Below are 20,370 nucleotides of genomic sequence, written 5' to 3'. Positions count from 1 at the left end.
AAACGCCACAGATGTGGAAGGTTTGCAGGTAAGCAAAGAGGAGATGGTCACAGCAAATGACAGAGCCAGAGCTGGGCACAGCACGCACTGATAAACCCCTGCCAAACCCTTTCCCTTCTTAAACAGAATCCCCATAATGGAAATAATTACCAAAGAAACAGACGAAAACTACTTCTGAATGAAATTTAAGCTTCAGCAGACCACAGCACCACCAGGCAATGCCAAGTACAAGCAACCGTCCCTTCATCCTGAATTCACACCATTTTCTGTTTCCGTTTCCTGTGCAAAGTTATCAATCACTCAGAAACTGCTGCCTGGGGGAGGGCTGTGGACCAAGATTTGGATGCAGAGTGCCTTGGGACAAGCTTCACCAGACTGCAGAAATATCAGACAACTATCTCACTTCGAGGGTGCTCTCTGGAAACACATAATATAATGCACAATACTGGGGGAAAAAAAACCCTCAGTTTTATGGGGGACGTCTGGCAATATCCAGAACAATGTGTATTACTGGGGGAGGAAAAAACCCTATGTGATTGGGGGTGGAGGGCAGAGGGTGTTTCTGGCAATAGCCAGTACAGTATTGGGGGAAAAAAGCTGTACGATTTTGTGGAGAACCTCTGGCAATACCCAAAACGATGCCTAGTCCTGAGGGAGAAAAAAATCTGGATGATTTTGGTGAGAATATCTGGCAATACGCAGCACAGCACTAAGCTGTGTGATCTTGTAGGGGACCTCTGGCAACAGGCAGTGCGATGCACAGGACTGAAGGGGCTGGAGGAGAACGATGTGATTCCGGGGGGGGACGGACACCTCTGGCAACACACAGAATGATGCACACAATTCCGGGGGGGGGGGGGGGGGACGGGGGACAGGACAGGAGGGACACGGACACCCAACACCGAGCCCCGGCCCCCTGCAGCACGCACCGGGAGCGGCGTAATGACACAAGAAACTTCAAGCAGCGCCTGTTTGGATAAGAGTGCAAAATCGGGAATTGCAAACGGCAAATTACCTCGGCTCAACGACACACTTTCCCCTAAACCCGCCGCTGCCGGCAGCGGCCCCCACCTCCTCCGCCGGCACACGCTCCGCAAGGCGAAGGGGCGGGCGCCGCCGCTCCGCGGAGGGTGCGCGGGGCGCGGTGCAGCAGCGCAGGGCAGCGGTGCGGGTGCGTGCAGGCGAGCGGGCCCCCGCGGCGAGCGCGAGCACGCGCGCGCGCGCCCCCGCCCCGCCGCCGCGGCCGCTTTAAGGGCGGCGGGGACGCGCCGCCGGGGCGCCCGGCGCGCCGCCGCCTCGCTTCGCCTCGCCGCCGCGCCGCGCTCTCTCTCCCTCTCTCCCTCCTCTCCCTCACCCCGCTTTAAAGTCTCCGCCAGGATCCGGGCTCGCCCGCCACTTCCTGTACGGCAGGATGGAGCGCGCCGGGGCCCCGGCTGACCGCCGCCCGCCCGCCCGTGCGCGGAGGCGGCTCTGAGCGCCCCGTCCGCGGCATGCCGCGCGCCCCGCCGCCGCCGCCCGCCTGACCGCGCTGTGCCGCGCGGGGGTCCCGCGCCCCGCCGGCGCGCCGCCTCGGTCCTCCCCCTGCCCCGCGGTTGTGGGATTTTTTTCCCCGCTCAGGGGGCGAGCAGCAGCCCCCCGCTTTCTCCCGCAGGAAGAGGGGTGCGGGGAGAAACTTATTTTCAACAAGTTTGTGCTTTTTTTTGTTCTCCCCCCCCCCCCCCCCCCCCGTGTGTTAATTATTTTAGCCCCTCTCCCCTTTCGATGTGCGGCTTTGGACATGCGGAGGCTACTGCAACCGTGTTGGTGGATCTTTTTCTTGAAAATCACCAGCTCCGTGCTCCATGATGTGGTGTGCTTCCCTGGTAAGTGAGCGCGGCGGTTGCGGGGGGTTTCCCGGTGCCTTCGCCACACGTGTCCGCGACCCCCGTGCGCTGCCGGCGGGAGCCCCGCGGCCGTGGAGGATGCTCAGGGGACCGCGCGGGCCCCTTTTGCGCGAGTGGCCCCAACGCTGGGTTTCCCCCAGCCCCGCAGCACCCTGCCGGCAGCGCTGCCGCGAGTGGGGCCGTACGCGGCGCACGGGCTCGGCTCCGCGCTCCTGGCGCGGGATCCCCTCTCTCCGGTGCATTGCAGCCCCCGACGGCGTGGGGCGGGTGGAGGGGGTCGTGCGCGCTGCCCTTCCTTCGCGGGGCTGCCGGGGGGCTCCCTTTGTGCTGCGAGGCTGCCGCCCGCCGCCCCGAAAGGAGCGTGACTCCGCGCTCCGATCCCTTGTTGCAGCCTTCCCCCCCCGCCTTCCCCGCTGAAAACTAAGTTGTTCGCGGGTCTCTGCCCTCCCCACCCCACTCGTGTCCGCGGTGGGTGTCTCGACGTGCCGATGCGCTGACCTTGGCAGGGCAGGGGGGCGCGGGTCTGCGCGCCCGCTCCGCACCCGGGGCTGGCTCTGGGCAACCACCACCCCACTCCCGTGGCAGAGGGGTTATGCGGGCGGGGGGCACCCAGCGCCCACCGTGCTTTCCACCCCCCGCTTCGCACCCCATGGCTCGTCCCTGGGCATCGCTCCTCGCCTCCCACTGAAATGCAGAGGCCGCGCGTAACGGGGCCGGGTGAGCGCCCGCACCGCTCCGCGCCCCGCGGTGGGACCCGAGTGTCCCCCCACCTCCGCGCCCCGGGAGCGCCCCCGGCCCGGGGGAACTCGCTGCGCCCCCGCGGTGCCCCCGGCCGCCCGCCAGGGGCGCTGTCGGGCCGCGCGCGCCCCTCCGCCGGCGCGCAGCCCCCCGCGAGGCGGCCGTGAGGCACGGCGGGCTTTTTCCGCGGTGCTCGTGCCCCCCTCCGCATCGGCGGCTGAAAGGATCATCCTGAAAACGCCTTAGCACCCCCGTACGCCCCCGAAGTGGTTTATTTATTTACTTTTTCCTGCGCTTCCCCGCCCCCCTTCCTGGCAGTGATGGGGTGGGGGCCGCGCGGAGGGGTGGGTGTGATGTGAGCGGCCGTGGGCAGGGCGACCCCCCTCCCCCTGTGAGGTCCTGGCCCTTCTGTGGGCTCCGGATGCAGCCCGGCTCGTCAGCTTCGTCCAGGTGTGCAAGTGTGAAAAGAAAGAAGCGAATTCTGGAAGCTTTGTAGGAACTTCCACTTCTGTCTCTTTCGTCTTTTGCTTTTTTTTTTTTTTCCCCTAAAATACACTTTTTTGCTAACCCCAAACACGGAGATAAGCAGATAAGACCCATCATATCCAGTCCTTCCAGCAGCTTCTCACAGGGTAAAATGATTCGAAGCAAAAAGAAAATAAGTTGGAGAGAGGGTTAATACCTCTGCAGCTCTTGAAGAAACATTTATCTTCTTTGTATTGATTTCTTCTCAATTTCAGCCCTCAGAGTGAAGCCTTTCTCTCTGGTTCTGATATATATTGTACAGTAATTACATCTAGAAGGCAGGCTCCAGGAACGCTTCAGGAAAACAAGCTATGATGTAGGTTTAATATGACAGTATTGTATGACTGGCTGATTTAGATCTGTGGTGTTTGAACCAGATAATATTTGCGTTATGGTTTGAATATAAAGACGAATGAAAGCAGAGAGGAGTAGATCTGTGGACATTTGCTGTGTGTAGGTAAAAACTCTAACGCTAGAAGCCGTAAAACAGCTGTGTAATACTTAGGAATGTTTCAGGGCTGTTCATCGCCAAAGATTTGCCTGGAAAGCAAACTATTTTCCAGAAGGGCTTTTATGTGTTCAGTTTTCGTACAGAGCTACCATGTTAGACCTCAGTGACTTGCTTACTCTTTTATGCCTTCTTCTGAAAAGCAGTAATATCTGGTGCGTGTGCGTGCGTGCAAGGGGGTGGTAAGCGAAACATCGTGATAAACAGGGACGCTCCAGACTCTGATCCAGGCTCTGATCTGGTACATCAGAGATGCCCGAGGCAGGAAAGCTGCAGGGAGGATCTCAGTGGACTATAACAGGACATTGCTGCTGACAACATCCAATGGCAAATCATTGAAATTTGTGTTGGCGGGGAATCCCAGGCAGATATTAACTGTTTAGTATCTACCACAAATGTTTCAGTATCTTTTCGTAGCATTTTCCAGAGAAGATTAGAGAATTAAGGTGTTTTTTGTTTTATGCGTCAATTTACAAGCTTCTTTCTTCCTTCTGCTCCGTATCTAGCTCTCTTTAAATGAGAGGTCACTATTTATTTTCTCCCCTGCAAATCACTTTACTTTGTGAAGAAACGTAAAGACTGTTTGTTCAGCAACAATAAATGAACCATGTAGAAAATAAGTCTTTGCAGCATTCCTTTGTTAGGAGGACTGTAATAGGTTATCACTATTTAAATACGTATTTTTGTTCCTGTTGCTTTAGTTGCAATAAGAGGAAGGAGTCATTCTTGCACAAAAAATATGTGGGTAAGGTTTTGCTCTTTCTGAAGTGTGAAGTTTAGTGCATTTCTCTGTGGGCTTGTCACTGGTAATTGCATTGCTTAATAAATCAAACTAAGACAAGGTAAGAGAGGTTGTTTCCATGGGGTCTGTTTGCTCATTAATCTAAATTCACCGTACCAAAAATCAGTAAGACATAAATATTAACATTATTGTGATATCCTTACTACGTAGTTTCTCAGTGCTTTGCCGAGAGAGGATAAATATTTTTTTGGTAAAGGAAAAAGTATACATTTGTGCAGTTCTTAGCTGTTGCTGTGACAATCCTGTCATCTAAAGGGTGACAATTGTTAGCATTTTCTTAGGCTAGATGCATAAATGAAAGTAATTTTCTTAAATCTAGATTGACTCTGGTAATGGATCAAATTGTTGCTGACCTGGTAACTGCCTGTAAATGGGTTTTGGATTTTGAGTCTTCATAGCTCTGAGCTGAGAGTTAATTTTGCATGTAACTGTCTTCTGCTGGGAGGAAAAAATATACTAGGGGCCTTTCCGTACGAATTAAGCAAATGCTACTTCTGATATTTTTAAAGGTGCAGAGAAGACTGGCTTTGTTTATTAAAGATTTTACAGAGGAAGGTGCGTTGTGCACGTAGAGAAATGCGGAACGTACAGGAGAGGGCCCTCCAAGACTTTATTTAGTCCTGTGGCTTTTATGAAGATGACACTTCTTACATTTTAATTATCCCTTATTTTCAGTGCCTTTTTAGAATACGCTTAATGTTATGAGAGGTTGCCAATGGAGTCCTTGCAGATAAAGAATGTCCCAGGCTGTAAGAGCTGAGCTTCCTGGTGTGCTTCTTGGGGCTGGGGGGGAACTCAAGGGAGAGCTTTCTATCCTTTAGCAGGTTTACAGGAGCCAGGACGCAGCTTTCAAAAGTCTTCAAGTAGTTGCAGGAGCTGTCTGCAGTAGCGGCCAGGGTAAGAGGCTTCCTGAGCTGGGGAGGGAGCAAGAGGCATCACTGAAGGAAGGGATTTCAGTATATTTAAAAAAGAGAGGAACACAGTTTAAGGGTAACTGGAATTCCCTTAGTCACACTGGGCCATTTGCAATGTTTACAAAGCCTGTATTCAGGCTGGGGACTTTGCTCTGCATGGAAGAGGAAGGATTTTTGCCTATGTATGTAAGTTAGGATTTCTATTACTGTTCTCTTATCCCCTATTCTTTTTGTCTAGGAAATGGGGATAAAAGGGGTTTTGATCCTCTTCAGAAAACAGATGTCTTGGCCAGAGCAGTGAGGAACTTTGTGAGTCTAGCACAGAGATGTCATGTCGTTCACCTGTCTATCCCACATCCGTGCTGGGAGCCTCTGCTGAACAAATAGGTCCTGCTTGGTACCATAAAAATCACTGGAAAACACCTAGGGATTTCAGTAGGGTGATGGTTTCACTCCCAGTTTCTGGTTCTTTGCAGGGGCAAGTGTTGTCTGAAGCCATGTAAGTGCACTCAGTTATCAAGTTGTGCAAGTTTAATAGTTGGGGTTTGTTTCCAATTACAGAAAAGACAGATTACAGTAAGGACTCTATCCATCTTCTGATCAGTGCTCAAGGACTAACATACTTAGTTTTCTGAAATAAAATGTTATTAACATTGACTCTAATTTCAGTGTTTAAGTTTCATGGTTAAATTAAAGAAATGACTTCAAACTATTAATCTCAACTGTCCTTGAAAAAAATGCTAATCGTTCGGTTGCTGCTTTTTAGCAGCCAAATGAACATGTGGCATGATGTGCTCTGAAGCCTAAGGGTGTAGTAATAACACTGTACTTTAGCTAATATATAACTTTAATCTGAGAAATGATGAAAAAATTAGACTAATTTCAGTTTGCTTAAATTACTGTGCTTCCATTTTTAAAGAGCAGAGTTGCTCTTCTGTGTTGACAAAATTGTAATTGTTTATGTTTACGTACTGTGAAACTTATAAGTTTAATTCTAAACAACAATTTTTAAGTATTATAGGAAGTGGAATTCCATCAGTAGAGGCAAATGTTCCTAAAACAGATATGCACCAAATGGGTTAATTTATGGTTTTATATATCCCTTCTGGGGACTGCTTGCTGCTTTAGGTGCCTAAATACAAATTTTTCCCTTCTTCATGAGGTAAACTGCTGTCAGTGTTTCTTCCAAGTGAATATTATGGACCTGCGTCTTGTTGCACCCGGTTGACAGGAAAGTGACTTCATTAATTGCCAGAGTTACTCCCACAAATTGGCCTGTACCAGCTTTGTAGAGACATGCAGGGGTTGGAAGCAAAGCAGAGAAGGAAGATGTAATTTGATGCACACTTTCATACTAAACAGAGGAACCTAGGGTGTGGCCAACTGGAGATGCCCAACTAGAGACCAACTTTTGCTGAAAGCAACTAGTTTTTAGAGTTGTGTATCAATAAACCTCTAGAGAAAAAAAAAATCACAGAAAAATGTCCTTGGTTGCTGTTAATTTTTCCATTACTCAATATTGTGTAGTGCTGCTGATCATGTTATCCATGCTGCAGGCTACAGGTATCCATCCCGAGTACCTGGCCCTGGGCGAGTCAAACTGACTTGCTTCCTGTAATGCTGCTAACACATGGTACAGCTCTCCAGAGTGATCTGCTTCACTTCAGTCAAGACAGGTGTACTCTTAAATGAATTGGGGCTACAGTGGTCATGTCTTCAAATGCTTGCCTTTCAATGTGCCGTCGTCTTGTTGAGACACAGCTGCCAGGACACAGGGGGCTCCTGGTTTGTGCCTTGAACTGTCACATATTTATAGCCTAAGCAGAGGCTCTTCCCACTCAGAAAGGGAACAGATGAATGAGGGTGCAGATTGCAAGCACAGCAGTGAAGATATTGCGATACTTCCTTGGTATTGCTTTTTCCTTTTCTCTGATTGCTAGCAGTATTAATGGGAAGTTGAAGGCAACGGTGGTGGTGAGGAAACTCCCCAGCTGACTGGAGGAGCAGGGAGGACACAGGGCAGTAAGGAAACTAAGAAGTTCATGCAATCACTGTAAGATATGTTTTTATTACACTGAACGGGCTCACCTTACGGCAATTTGAATTAGTCTTCAAGTGAACTATGGTTAAAGTAAAATCAGTTACTCCATGGCCTTGTTTTTTTTAATGTGGTTTTATTATGCATCTCTAAGTTTGCTTGGGAGTTGAAGTACTAGCGTTCTTAATTATCAAGTCATTTGAATAATGATGAACCATTTTCTAGAACTTAAAACTTGACCGCATCCTGCACCTGCCAGCAGTACTGACACATAAAATCTCAATTGACGTGGGTGTTGCAGTTTTTCTGTGCATAAATGCTGCAGTGGTGCCTGAATGTGTTTATCCTGTGCGAGCACCTGCTTTGATGGACTTTGCATTCATACCGTGGAGCCCTTTCTAAAGAAAATCTCAGTGTTTTGAGACTTGGATGCTTACCTTCAGAAAGCTGCTTTGAAAAATCCTTTTCTCTGCTTGCCGATATGTAATGAATGAGACCTTGAGCCCTGAAGAGCTGCATTGGTATTTAGGGGCAAAACGTGGGATGTTACTTGGTCTTCTGGCAGCTGTTTTGTTCTCCTTTCTTAAATAAAATGTGCCTGTCTTCCTGACAGAGTGCTGTTAAAGTTCTTCAGTTGGGAGTTGGTTTATTCTGCTGACAGTAAAGGAAAGCTATCTGATACCTCCTTGCAGGCAAAGCGGACAGTAGTTCAGTTTTCCCACACTTCACTCTTTTCATCTTCTGTCCTTGCAAGAGTCTTGTAAGAGACATAAAATGCTATAATACTTGTTTTAATCAAAGCAGTGCCTTGCCCTTTCCTTACTCCTATAAAAGCATTTGCAATTTGGATTATTGTTTTTTAGCAGTCTGAAATCTTAGACCTGGAGTTCCTTGGTCATTTTGTCAGACTGGTTGAAAAGCAGTTTTAGTTTATCCAGAGTGGAAGAGGGCTTCACTGTGACAACTGTTGAACACTGAATAAGCAAAATTGATGGTGAAACCACTTGTGCCAATGTACTGGATAAGAGGGAAACAGTTCTGTCCTCACTCTTGCTGATCCTAAACAGTAAGCAAGTTACTTTATTTGGGCCTCCCTCATTCCATTTCTTTAAAATAAGCATGTCTGTGAACAACCCTTGCACCACTGAGGACCAGTGACTGCCTTTGTGTCGTTTGATGTGCTTAGAAATGCTCTCCTGTTAAATACATTTTTAACTTTTTTTTCCCCCCTCTCTTCTGGATTTTAAAATAACTCATTTTTGTATCATAGGAGGCAGTGAAGCTAGTGATACACATCTCAAAATAAGTATTGGCTAAGAGTTTTTTGAGCAAGTTTGGTTATTTATTTATTTATTTCAAATGGGTGTATGTTTATATAAGCCTCAGCATGGAACTGTTGTGTCGGTCCCCCCATCACCACAGAAACTGCAAGTTGAGACAGTAAAGATACCTAGTAGCTTTCAAATAATTAAGTGCAGACCTACATTGCTGTCACAAGTGAGTTTAGGGATTGAATTTTCGATACTTTCATTGGTATTTTGATTCCTAAAGTGCTTTCAGACTTCTGGAGATTATGGTATAGATTTGCTGCAGTTAAAGTAGAAATGAGGGTTTGTGCAGCATGACTGTCTCTTAAATGTTGCATCCGTTTAGTAGGTAGGCAGAGAGAACCCGTCGAATGCTTCTTCTTGTTGGCCTCCGTGCTACTTGTGACTAATTTACTTATTATTCTTACAGTCTGGTAGCTTGTGTATTTTGTATTTGAATCCATGTTTAAAATACGAGTAAAATTTGCCTATTGACAGCAGTTGCATCATATTTTAATTGGTGAGAATTGCTAATGGAGTGTTCAGGTTCTAAAATTAGTTGTTTATTTTTCCTTTCTTCTTTGCTCAAGGGTTTTGCATCAGATTATATGCCTTCTGTATAGCTGTTTGTGTTCCAAAGCAACACCTTTGCGTGGTTTTAGCTGTTGAAGTGTTAAAAGTATGGGCTCTGTGACAACAGTTTCAGAAATAGTGACTTTTTAAATTGTTTCTTACTACATTGTTTATGCATTGTAAAATGCTTCTGTTTTGTTTACTGGGAATTAATTTATTGTTATATTTGTAAACCTGAGGTGCAAACTGTGCGAGCTTATAGTGTTTTATCTTGGCATAATGGCAGGTCCTCAGCTGCTGGAAATTGTCATAGCACGATTGATGCTACAGTTTCTGCGGCAGCTTTCATCAGGTCAGGTTTTGCACCATAACCCTCATCATGACGTTATTCGGAAACATGGCTGTGCATGTTCTGTCCAGTATTTCCACGGGCTGGCTTTGTCTCAAAGTGAAACCACGTCCCAATGTCCCGATTAGCTCAGTGACCTGAACTCCACATGCCTTTTGCTATCTGATTTTATCCAGTCCTTGAATAATGTTGTAACAGTCTTTTTGCCTTTTCTCCTTTTTTTTTTTTTAAACTTATTTTTAGAAAGGTGAGCAGCAGAACTGAAAGCTGGTCTTATTCATATCATATATAGGTGATGCTATTGCCCGTTCTGTTTGTCCAAGGGTTTTCAGTGGCCTATTTTTCTGCCACAGCAAGGAAGCTGATGTTGATTGTTTGCCTAGTATGACTTCTGGATTGTTACTGGAGTCAGTGCTGAACAAAATAGTTTGCTATTCAGTGGGTGTGGCCTGGATCACTAATTCTTAGGGTTTTTAACTTTAATAAAATAAACTCTGAGTAGATCTCTTTTTTTTTTTTTTTAAACATGATTTGAATACAGCTATAATGGCAATTTTAGCAATAGAGAGGAAGGTAAGCCTCTGGCTTAAATCCTCTGTAATCTTAGTGTTTTTGATACATCTTTTGTTCAACTTTTGTTTCCTTTTGTAGCCAGTTTTTAAAGGAATAGCAGTCAGTGCATCCCATAATAGTCCAGATGCCTGTTGTGGAGTTATCTAGAATGGGTATTTTGTGGTTTGACTGCTGTTCAGCACTGCAAACCGAAAGCTTCACACAGCAGAACATATCTGTGACCTTCTGGTCACAGTTACCACCCTTGTGCAGTGACACTGATGTGGCTGACAGTTGAGCTTCACAGAAACTTGGGAGTGGGGATTATGATTTGGATGTAACCCTGAGGAGGCACTAGATTTCTCAGAAAAGTGTGTTTTCCCCATCTGTTCCTCACCCTGTTTCTGTTACTTATGCTGCTCTTTTTGGTAGAAAGTGTTTCATAGAATCATAGAATCTTCTGCTGCTGGATGCAGATGAGGGGACTGCATATGGAACTAGTTGCAATAATTTAGAAGATCTGCTCTGTTACTGTGACCCTGTTCCCATTAGGATGGCCTCCTTTGGATGCTTTCAGCTTTCCACCTTGATTGTGTTTGTTTTGGGCAAACTTGCACCATGTGGCCAAATAATGTAAACCAATCCCTTTTCCCCAGATAATATTACTCCACATGGGAAGAGACTGATATCTGTGAAGGTAGATGAGAAGGTGGAGAGATCCTTATGACTATACAGGGGGTCTAATCTTTCAAATGTGAGAGCCTTCATCATAAACCACTGAGAAGCCTTGATCCATTCCTATCAGCTGATATTGGATCAAGTTCTGGCATGCTGAAAGGACCATAAACTTAATCATGCTTGATCGATACTGATGCTTCTCATGTGCATCAGGAGGATGGAGTGCAGTCTGAGCCAGGCAGGCCCTGGCAGTACGTGCTGCCTGGAGAGCCAGGAGGAGTGACCAGGCAGTCTGCCAGGAAGGTTTTAACTGGCCTTTAAAGTGATGGACTAGCTGGCCATCAGCTAAAGTCCCTTCCAGTGTTGTTCTGCGCTGCACATGCTCGTCCTGTGCACCCTAAGCACCTGGCTACTCCTGCCCTGTGTCTGCACTTGCCCTGGAGACTGGAGGAGTAAAGAGTCTCTGCAGCTGCGGCAGCCTGCGAGAGACTCATGGTTGAAGAGCCTCTGCTGTGCACGGAAGGGGCACGTGGTGCCCGGTGTTATTACTTGCCAGAGCGTGAAGCCTGCAAGTAGTGGTAATACAAATGTATTTCAATTTGTAACCTGGCCTCCTGGATCAAGATTGGACTACTTCTCTTCTGTTGCACATGTGCATCACTTGGGGAAACATGCTGATAGTACTTAACATTTAATTGCTTCTCTTGATTTTATTTGTAAATTAGAATCTAGAGGATCTGTAAGAAAAAAAAAAGTAGAGCTTAATTGGACAACATTTTAGAGTAACTAAAAAAAAGGACATGTAGCTTTCCAGCTTTTGGAGCTGAGACAAATGCAAACTTACTTATTGATCCGTACATAGGATATCATATTTTAACTACTGTCTAAACTGGAGGTCATCTCTATACTAGATTGCTTAAGAATCTGTCTATCTTATCACATCTTGTACTCATTTATAGTCGTTTCCATTTCTGGCTTTGTTGGAGAGACAGCTAGTGTTTCAACCTAAATTAAAATCAATAAGAAGCAATTTCGTTTGTTTTTTAACTACTAGAGCAGGCTTTTTTTTTGGTAAACTTCTGTATGTTCAACTAAGTCACTTCATTCTTTCCATCAAGATAATTGCCAGACCTCATTAATTCTTAATTTTTGCATATGTAGGAATGGGTTTATTTTCCAGTGTACCTAACAAAATGTCAAATATGATTTAAAAATAAGTATTTATTTTTAATCATCCCTGAAAAATAAGTGCAGTAAAGAATACTTGGCAGTAAGAAGTAGTTTGAAAACATCTTGAGGGGAAGCATATGCTTGGGGGCTGTGGTGAATGCTGTTCACCCAGGAGTCCTGCACTGGCAGGGTAGCACAGACTTCCCCTGGCATGTTTGGGTAATGTTCTACAGGGATGACTTCCAGTGGAAAATGCAGAGTCTGGGTCTCTGTGCCTTCAGTCCTTGGCTTGGATGTATCTGCATCACACCAGTTCATGTAAGAAGCTGTTGTCTTGATGTCAGCTGGCTTTTACCGCACAGCCAGCAGATTGCCAGTAATAACAATTAACCTGGGTTAAATTCAACATGGAATTGAGACTGAAGCAGTGTTGGTACTTCCTAGATAAGGCAGTGGTGAACCCTGACATAATATTAGAGTCAATATCTGGCGGTAATGCTCTGATGAAGTGTCCAAAATAGGATGTGTTGCTGCTCTGGGAAGTTGATCACAGGGGCAAGAAATCATCCTCTTTAGTTTGCAGTACTGGCTGCCTAAATGGACAGAGGTGGACACGTTAATGTGTAATGGTTGGCCTCTATGCTTCCAAAGTTCTGAAGGTTCAGTTTTCACTGGCAAGGCTTCCTGTCACTGATGTAGGTATCCAGCTGGAAGAAATAGTTTGTGTCGTAAGAAATAGTATTTCCAGAAAGGGTAGACCAGTTGCTGTGGTAGAGAACCTGTCTCTTGCATGGAAGCTTTTGGTAAGACGTTTGCTCTGCCCCTTCTGGGTGAGGAGAAGTTCAGCATCTAGCAATGTTGAGCCAGTGTCTGTACAAACATTCGTATTTTTCTGCATCTTGTTTTAAATTGTGCAAAGTGAAACTTTAGTCTTTGGAAAAGTGAATGCCAGTATTTTTGTCAGGTGGTTCTTTGAGTTGCTGTGGTCTTGCCTGATGCTTCTCATAATTTCAGAAGTGTTTAATGTTTTTGAATTTCTTAATTCTGAATACAAGAACCTTTTGGATGGTCTAAATCTCATTTCCTGTTTAACTTTCCTTAGACATTTTTGAGTATTATGAACTACCTGTTACTTTAATCTCTTGAGTTCACTTTTCTCTCACCTTTGCTTTTGCTTCCACTTGCTTTGGTTCAGATATGTTAATGAATCAAGGAAGAAGGCAAACCAAGGGCAAAAAGAGGCAGATCTGGCTACCCTGGTAATCAAAGCAAGAGTCTGTTCCTTAAGTAAACTGCTAAAGCAGTGTTTTGTAGAAACAAAACATAATTAGTGACTAGATGACACTGATGAAGAGCACATTTCCTTCATTCTTGACGGCAATGTTAGAGTTGTACGTGAATTGCTTGAATTTGATATCAAAAGAGCAAAGCAATTCTTTTTAACTGATCACTGAAAACCACACAGGAATTGATGTTTATGGGCCAAGAAGCCCATAAAATGTGTTGAAAAATATATGAGCAGACCTGGTAAACAGTGATCCAAGAATGTAAGGTAAAAGTAGCTTGTCCATATGCTAGTGACATCTATTGTAAGTGAATCTCAAGCCACAGTGCAATGCAAGGAGTAATACATGACAGCACAAACAGATTCTCTGTCAAAAAGGTAATTAATACCTCATGTCAAACACTATCTGCATGTACTTCTTTCTCTATTTCATATTATTAGCAGTGTGACCTTTTCTCTTTCAACAATTAGCTTTCAAGGTGAAAACCAACTTAGGAAGAAAATTAACTTTTTTTCATTGGATCTGAGGAGTCATAGTTTTGCAGTAGTCTTGATTGCACCTTCATGCTTTACAGTTTCAATTGCTGTCTTGATCAATGACTCTTTGTTTCTGTAGTTTGAGATTGCATTCTCCTATTTGCTTCTGTATTTGGGAGACATCATCACGCAGTTTGGGTGTAGACTATATTGGCAGAGCCAGATGAGGCTTGTAAGATGCATGCTGTCAAGGGGTAGCAACTCTGGCTTGTCTCATTTGCGCTCTATTAGTAACAAGTCCACTTGCTAAATAATTCTGTTCTGATCTTCAGTTTTTAATTTACCTGACAGTTGTGCTTTCTGTTGAACTGAGACGATGAGCACCCACTATAATAAAGCAGTGCACTCTTTCTTTGCAGAAGCAGATGTTACTAAACGACATACACTGAGTATGAGAGACGGAGCTGACAGTTTGATTTGCCTTTTTGCTTCTATTTGTGAAATAGGGACCATCCTGGAGTTTGCTACATTTGGTTGCATTCCTTGGAAATAGTGTTGAAGCACATGGATTGCTTTGTGAACACTGTTTCTGTTATCATGGGCTGTCTGGGCCATACAATACTGAGTGAAATAAGGGATCAAAGCCAGTAGCACTGTCTTGTCTGCCCTGGAAAGCTGATGAACTGTTCAGTGTTTCCCTTGGTGCCTTTCAGTGACTTCTGCTGTGATCGATACAAGCAGCATCAACAAAAATTGGACCCTTCTGCTGGCTCTCATGCTTGCAAGTAAAGTGGAGAAAGCTCGATTTGTTTTGCTGCTTAAGTCCTTGCTGGCCTCACACATGTGCTATATGAGAGGCCTGCTTACCTGCTTGTGCTTTATTGTGTGAGTCTGCTGTCCTGCCTTCCAGGATGTTATTTCCAGTGGTGCCAAGCTGGTTGTGAAGGAGCTAAAGCTGTAGTTTTGTATATATCAAAACAAGCAATCAAACAAACAAACCCTCCAGAGATCTTGCAGCTGGACTGTAAGGATAATACACCATTCCTGCCTTTAATATTTGCAGCCTCTCTTAGAAAGAGCTTAAACTGAAGAATTGTCTATTATTCAGAACTAGCAGTACCTGCAGAAAGCTGCCTTGCCATTCCTTTGCTCTTTCATCTTGACTGTCTTCCACTGATACCTTGTTCTGATAGCCACTGGCCTTTGTGGTTATGCTGGTAGCCTTTACCATGTGGGTTCCTGAGGCATCCTCCTTGCTGCAAAACCAAAATCCAGCGAGAGCTGAAGTGCTTCCTTCCCGAGCACTCTACTGTCTTTACTGTAGGTGTTTGCCTCTCTTCTGCATGAATGATGCCATTTGGGCTGGAGGCTCCTTTCTTTGTCCCATCCTTCTCTGAAGTAGCTGGGCCCTTGCGATTATGGGATGTTTGCTGTCCAGGCCATACGTGGGCTTCAAACGGAAGTCACCAGTGGCTGAATGCATAACCTGAAGCTAGCTGGGTCAGTTATCACCTGGTTGCTGGGCAGTTGGAGCAATCTTCCGGGCATCGGGACCTGATTTTTCAGATATCTTGAATTTCTGATGCTCTAGGATTAGTCTGCTGCTCTGTCTGGTCTGTTGAGCACTTCTGAGGTGCTACTTTGCATTCAAGTTGCTATGTGTTGCTAGATATATATTTATGTATGAATACTACTGCTTTTAAAACCTGGCGTAATAATAATTAAGCTTAGGAATTATATACCTGAATAGGTTTCCTCCATTAGTAAAGCAGTTAGTAGGTGGATTAGAACGAATATTCAGCAGATGTTGTAGTAATAGACTAGAACTGACTTCACATTGGGGATTCATAATCTGTGTCTGAATCTATGCTTATAGACAAAATAGCGAAATTAGATTTTTTTTTTTTGGAAGAACAGTCTATCGAAAAAACAGATGAGACTACTTTATAGAGTAGGAAACTTCTTTGGTAGGTGATATGGAGGTCAGATGGCCTTGTGATTCTTACAGCTGAAGTGTTAGCTAATGATTTTTTGTAAATTTTGAAGCCAGAGTTGTATGTAGGCATATAAAAACTGATAGTGCCTTTTAATTTTGCACCTGAGTTGAAGTGGTATGGAGAAAGGCTATATTACGTAGTAACAGGTAATTAGTTATATAGGTCTTGGCTTTGGTCTGGAAAAAACCTTCTCTATTCAGTTCAGTGGAGATTTCCACCTTGAGTGTGATAGCACAACGTCAGATGAAATCTGATTAGTGAGTGATTTATTGCAATGTTGACAAGAAAAAACTATCTACTGCAGGAAACGTTGATAGAGGACAATGATACTTCATTTCGGTTTCTTCCCTGAAAAGCTATGGTGGCATTGATGTTTTATGGTTTACATGTTGCTTCATCAGTTTGGGCAGTTTGTGTCATGGAGGGGAAATGTGTGGAGATTGCTTGTTTTAAAACACTAATGCCTATAGACACATTTTTTTCAATGATAAAACCAGTGAAGAAGTAAGCTATTTGTACAATCATGTTCGCCGTCAGATTGCTCCCTTTTCCTGTCTGTGCTCCATTTTACCAACTATATATTTCCTTTAGTGTTTCAAGAAAGAGACTGAAAAAGCAATAGAAACTGTGGCAACAGAGTGTGTAAAATACGTATCAGTGTTCTAAAAATCAGTTTAATTTTAGCACGTATTTTAACGTAAACTTCAGCTATATTTTTCTTTGCTGCTTCTTCTCCAGTGAAGCTGTTTTCTGTTCCATGCCGGCGTGTTTGTGGAGCCCGGAATTCTCACTGTGTCACTGCAAGTGACAATTATAAGGAAATTGTGTGGTATGATATACCAGATCATAGGTGATTTACTCAAGGCATGAAATAATTGAAGGGATCTCATGATAACTTTGAGGGGGAATAAAACCCCACACCTGATTCTGTGTGACTGTGTAGTGTAGAATCTTTAACTTGATGGTTTCTAGTGTCCTGGTTTGAACCTTACTTTGAAGAAACTTAGGCCTTTAAGAGCTAAGGAGTGTGTTGCCACTGAAGACCTCGATGTCTCCTGATGTTCCAGTATCCCTGAGAGGGCACCAATGGACTGGGCCGTAGCTGGTTTTGAAATTATGAAGCTGGACAAATATGCTAAAAATACCTTTTTAAGTTGGCTTGTGTGTAACCAGCACTTCTCAGATGACAGTCTGCATTTTCATCACTTCCAGGATGTTAAGCCAAGTTGAATTGCTCTAACTTTTGTTGTTGGAGTGGGATCCGACAGCTATGGAAAGCTGAGTCTGATACCCTGCACATCGTACCTGTGACTGGCAAACTGAACTCCCTTGTTGTGCTTAGACCAAAGTCATTCCTGATTGAGAAGCATTTAAATTTAATTAGGCTTGAACAGTTTGGACCATGTTCATCACAATATACCCATACACACAGTCCGTCCTGGCTCCTTATGTTCCTGTATCTTGAATGATGCTTAAAAGATTGCAGTGAAAGGAGATACCAAGGAAGGTGTCCAGTTGTTTCCTTGTGTTCACTGACATGAACATGTTTTGGTCAGGGAGACATTGTGAGATTCCTCACTGCGTTCTCCCAGCTGCGTGACTGTGGCTTGAGAGTTCTGGTTTGGTTAATGTGGGAGCTTGGATAACTGAAGGTGTATGTTTGGATGAGAAGCTCTGAGGAGGTGGCTGTGCTTTCTTCCTCCTAGGCTCTGGCTCAGCAGGGTGCTGGTAAAGTTATTGACAATTTTTTCAAGATTTGCTGCATGAGGACAAAGTCACGTGCCCAGGCAGATGCAACATGGCTGACTGAACCAGCTGGCTGAAGCCAGGATGGCTTCTCTCACTCTTGGGGCAAAGGAGAAGGTGAACTCTTGTGCTGCAGTTTGTTTGGTTCAGCTGAATTTAGATATCAAATCATAAGACTTCCTCCTGTTTTAATCCCTGTGGGGACAAAGAGCGAAAGAGCAGCCAGGGTACTGTGGAGCATCTTGGGAGAGAGGAGCAGCTTTCTGGTGGGGAATTCAGGATCCTGGTGCATTGCCACGCCGTCAGTGAAGTTAGGCTGCCAGGCAGCCTTCTCGGCCTGAGTGTTGTACGTGCAGGTATCAGCCTACCTGATTTCTCTCCTTACTAACGAAGACAAGAAGTGTATGTTACACAGCTATAGATTGTTATGTCCGAGTGGATCCAGGATGCCTGTGAGGACCCTCTGGTATCTGTGTGGGCACTGTTTATCAGACTAGGAGACATCCTTAAGGACCCTGATGCCTGACAGTGCTGAGTATGAGTACCTTGGCAATGAGGAAGAGATGGTTTATATCCCCCAGAGAGATTTTCTTTTCTCTTTAATGGCTTGAATTCCTTTTGGTTGCACCTGTCTATCAGACCACTCTATACTTCAGAAAAAAAGAAGCCTTTCCTCAGTGTTATCTGAGTTTGTCTGACCTAGAGGACATTACAGCTACACTTTCACCCTTTGAACTTCTGTAAGGCTGGCTTCAGGATGAAAGTGGTTTGCTCTTGAGCTTCATAATCATGAAGTCAGTGTTGATAATGAGCTGGTGGAATTTTTCAAAGAGGACAAATAGCAGTAGTTTTTCCATTTCTCTTTAATCAGATAGCTCTCTTCTGAGAGGCTGGGAACTGGTAAACTGATGTGCAGTGGTTGAGACAGATCAAAAATGATACATCCACTAATTACTGAATAGTTTCTGAAAAAGCAATTTTTTTGGTGCGTATATTGTCTCTGAGTGATGGTATTGGTATGCCGTTGATCGTGCAACAACCATCTTTGTAAGCCTGAGTTTTCATTTTAAAAGGCAACATTGTCTGTTAAATTTTTGGGCATTCGTACTCCCCGTGGGTTGATCAACTATTTGAAATGAATTATCTCACAGTGCTGTCACAATTAAAGAACGGCATGCTCAGGTGAAAGGGTTTGTCTGTTTCATAGATTGGAGAGATATGCTCAGTGAAAACGAACATCCTCTCAAGGTTAAATTATCTATTTAAAGCTCCTCCAATTACGATGTTGGATAGAAGGCCTTTTTTTTTTTTTTTAATGTGGATAAGAGTTAACAAAGGACAAATGATATAATTGGAGGGGGAGAGAGAGACTTCATACGTGCTTCCTTCTAAAAGAGTGAGAGAGAGAGGGAGAAGACAATGCCAGGGAACTGCCTTCAGACATATTGGTCAATTCTGGTTGCCTTTATCTGAAGCAGTCTTTGCAGCTTGGGAAAGAAAGAAAAAGAGAATTAGTATTTGTGTAAAAGCTTCCTATGACTTCTCCCAGGTGGGCTATGTGGGGCTTGATGCCATCTGGCCTTTTTGTAAGAAAAAGTAAGAAAAGAACTCTCGTATTGGGATGTATAAATAGTCTACTTCTTGCTCTCATGTAGCACAGAAGAACGTATTAGCTGGTGAGTTGAATTGACATATTGCTTTGTGCACAAGTTATACCAACTTAAATGAAAATTACACTCATAACAAGAGAATGCACTTTGTTTAAATTAGATAAGGAGATTATGACAGAAAAAGATCATTAAATGAAGGGGTTTTTAAACTAGCCAGTGAAATAAATGTATGACTTGAAACTTTGTCTTGCCAGAATTTATTAATAAAACACAATGAGGTTTTTGGAATACAATGAAGACCTCTTCCTTCAAAGGTTACAGTGTAATTTGTGTAATTGTGTTTGTGTAATTTGACTTCAAGATATGTCCTTGTAATTTGGTAAACTGCAGATCTCCCTCTGATCTATTGCATTTTTCTTGTGCCTCATATTGACGCATCTAATTGCCTCATAAGTATATACTCAGTTTAAAGCCATTGCACTGCCCTCTGGACCTTGAGAAATTCACCTTGTGGTCTGTAATGATAATCTCTGTATGGATCTTATCTGTGAAGCAGCTGGCCACCTTGGCTTGCTTCCTTACTGAGTATACACAGCTAATTGCTGTTCTGAGTAACCTCGTTTTGCTGTCCTACAGCTGAAGAAAATTTACTGTATGATGCCTTAATTTTTCCCAGCTGCAGGATGCCCTCTTTTGGCAGGGAAGCCAGAACAGCAGTCACAGGCACCGTCTTGTCAGGAGCTGGCTGATCCTCACTGGGAAAATCCCCTTGTGTTGTACGTGTATGGCACTGTTTCAGCTGGTCCTTTGCTGAGAGTGTGTTTCCTGCTGGAATGGGATGGAAGAGTAGGTTTGGGCAAGGCAGTGATCGGTGTTGGTAAGAGGTGTCTACAATTATGAGTGTAATACTCTAATGACAGTCTCTTATTGAATGGGTTTGAAGTTTTCGAGTTTTCTCAGTGCAAAATGGACGCTGAAACATCCAGACAGACTTGGAAAAAAGTTACCATTTTAGTGCTACTTTGCTGTTGAACTCCTTTGAAATCAACGAAAAATGTGAGTAAACTATTTATATTCTAAGGCATTAATACTATGTGTTGAGTTTGTTCACCTAGAGAATCTGCAATGAGACTGCTCCTGGCTGATGAAGCAGGGAGAAATTTTAAATCTGGGATGAAAACTCAAAACACTGCAGAGGGAAGTAAAACCAAATTGGAT

At 44.3% G+C, this 20,370-nt stretch overlaps 1 protein-coding gene across 1 annotated transcript in view; it reads left to right on the top strand.

The window, feature by feature from the left end:
* Positions 1 to 1,759: 1,759 nt before the first annotated feature.
* PTPRG (protein tyrosine phosphatase receptor type G) overlaps positions 1,760 to 20,370 on the top strand; it is a 409,944-nt gene continuing 391,333 nt past the window's right edge. The window contains 1 exon segment of the mRNA XM_086619000.1: positions 1,760 to 1,862. Within this exon segment, the coding sequence (XP_086475126.1) occupies positions 1,778 to 1,862 (85 nt within the window). The 5' untranslated portion in view covers positions 1,760 to 1,777.

Source organism: Tauraco erythrolophus, chromosome 12 (genome assembly GCF_009769465.1).
Source record: "Tauraco erythrolophus isolate bTauEry1 chromosome 12, bTauEry1.pri, whole genome shotgun sequence".
Classification (NCBI taxonomy): Eukaryota; Metazoa; Chordata; class Aves; order Musophagiformes; family Musophagidae; genus Tauraco; species Tauraco erythrolophus.
This window is presented reverse-complemented; position numbering and strand designations above follow the sequence as displayed.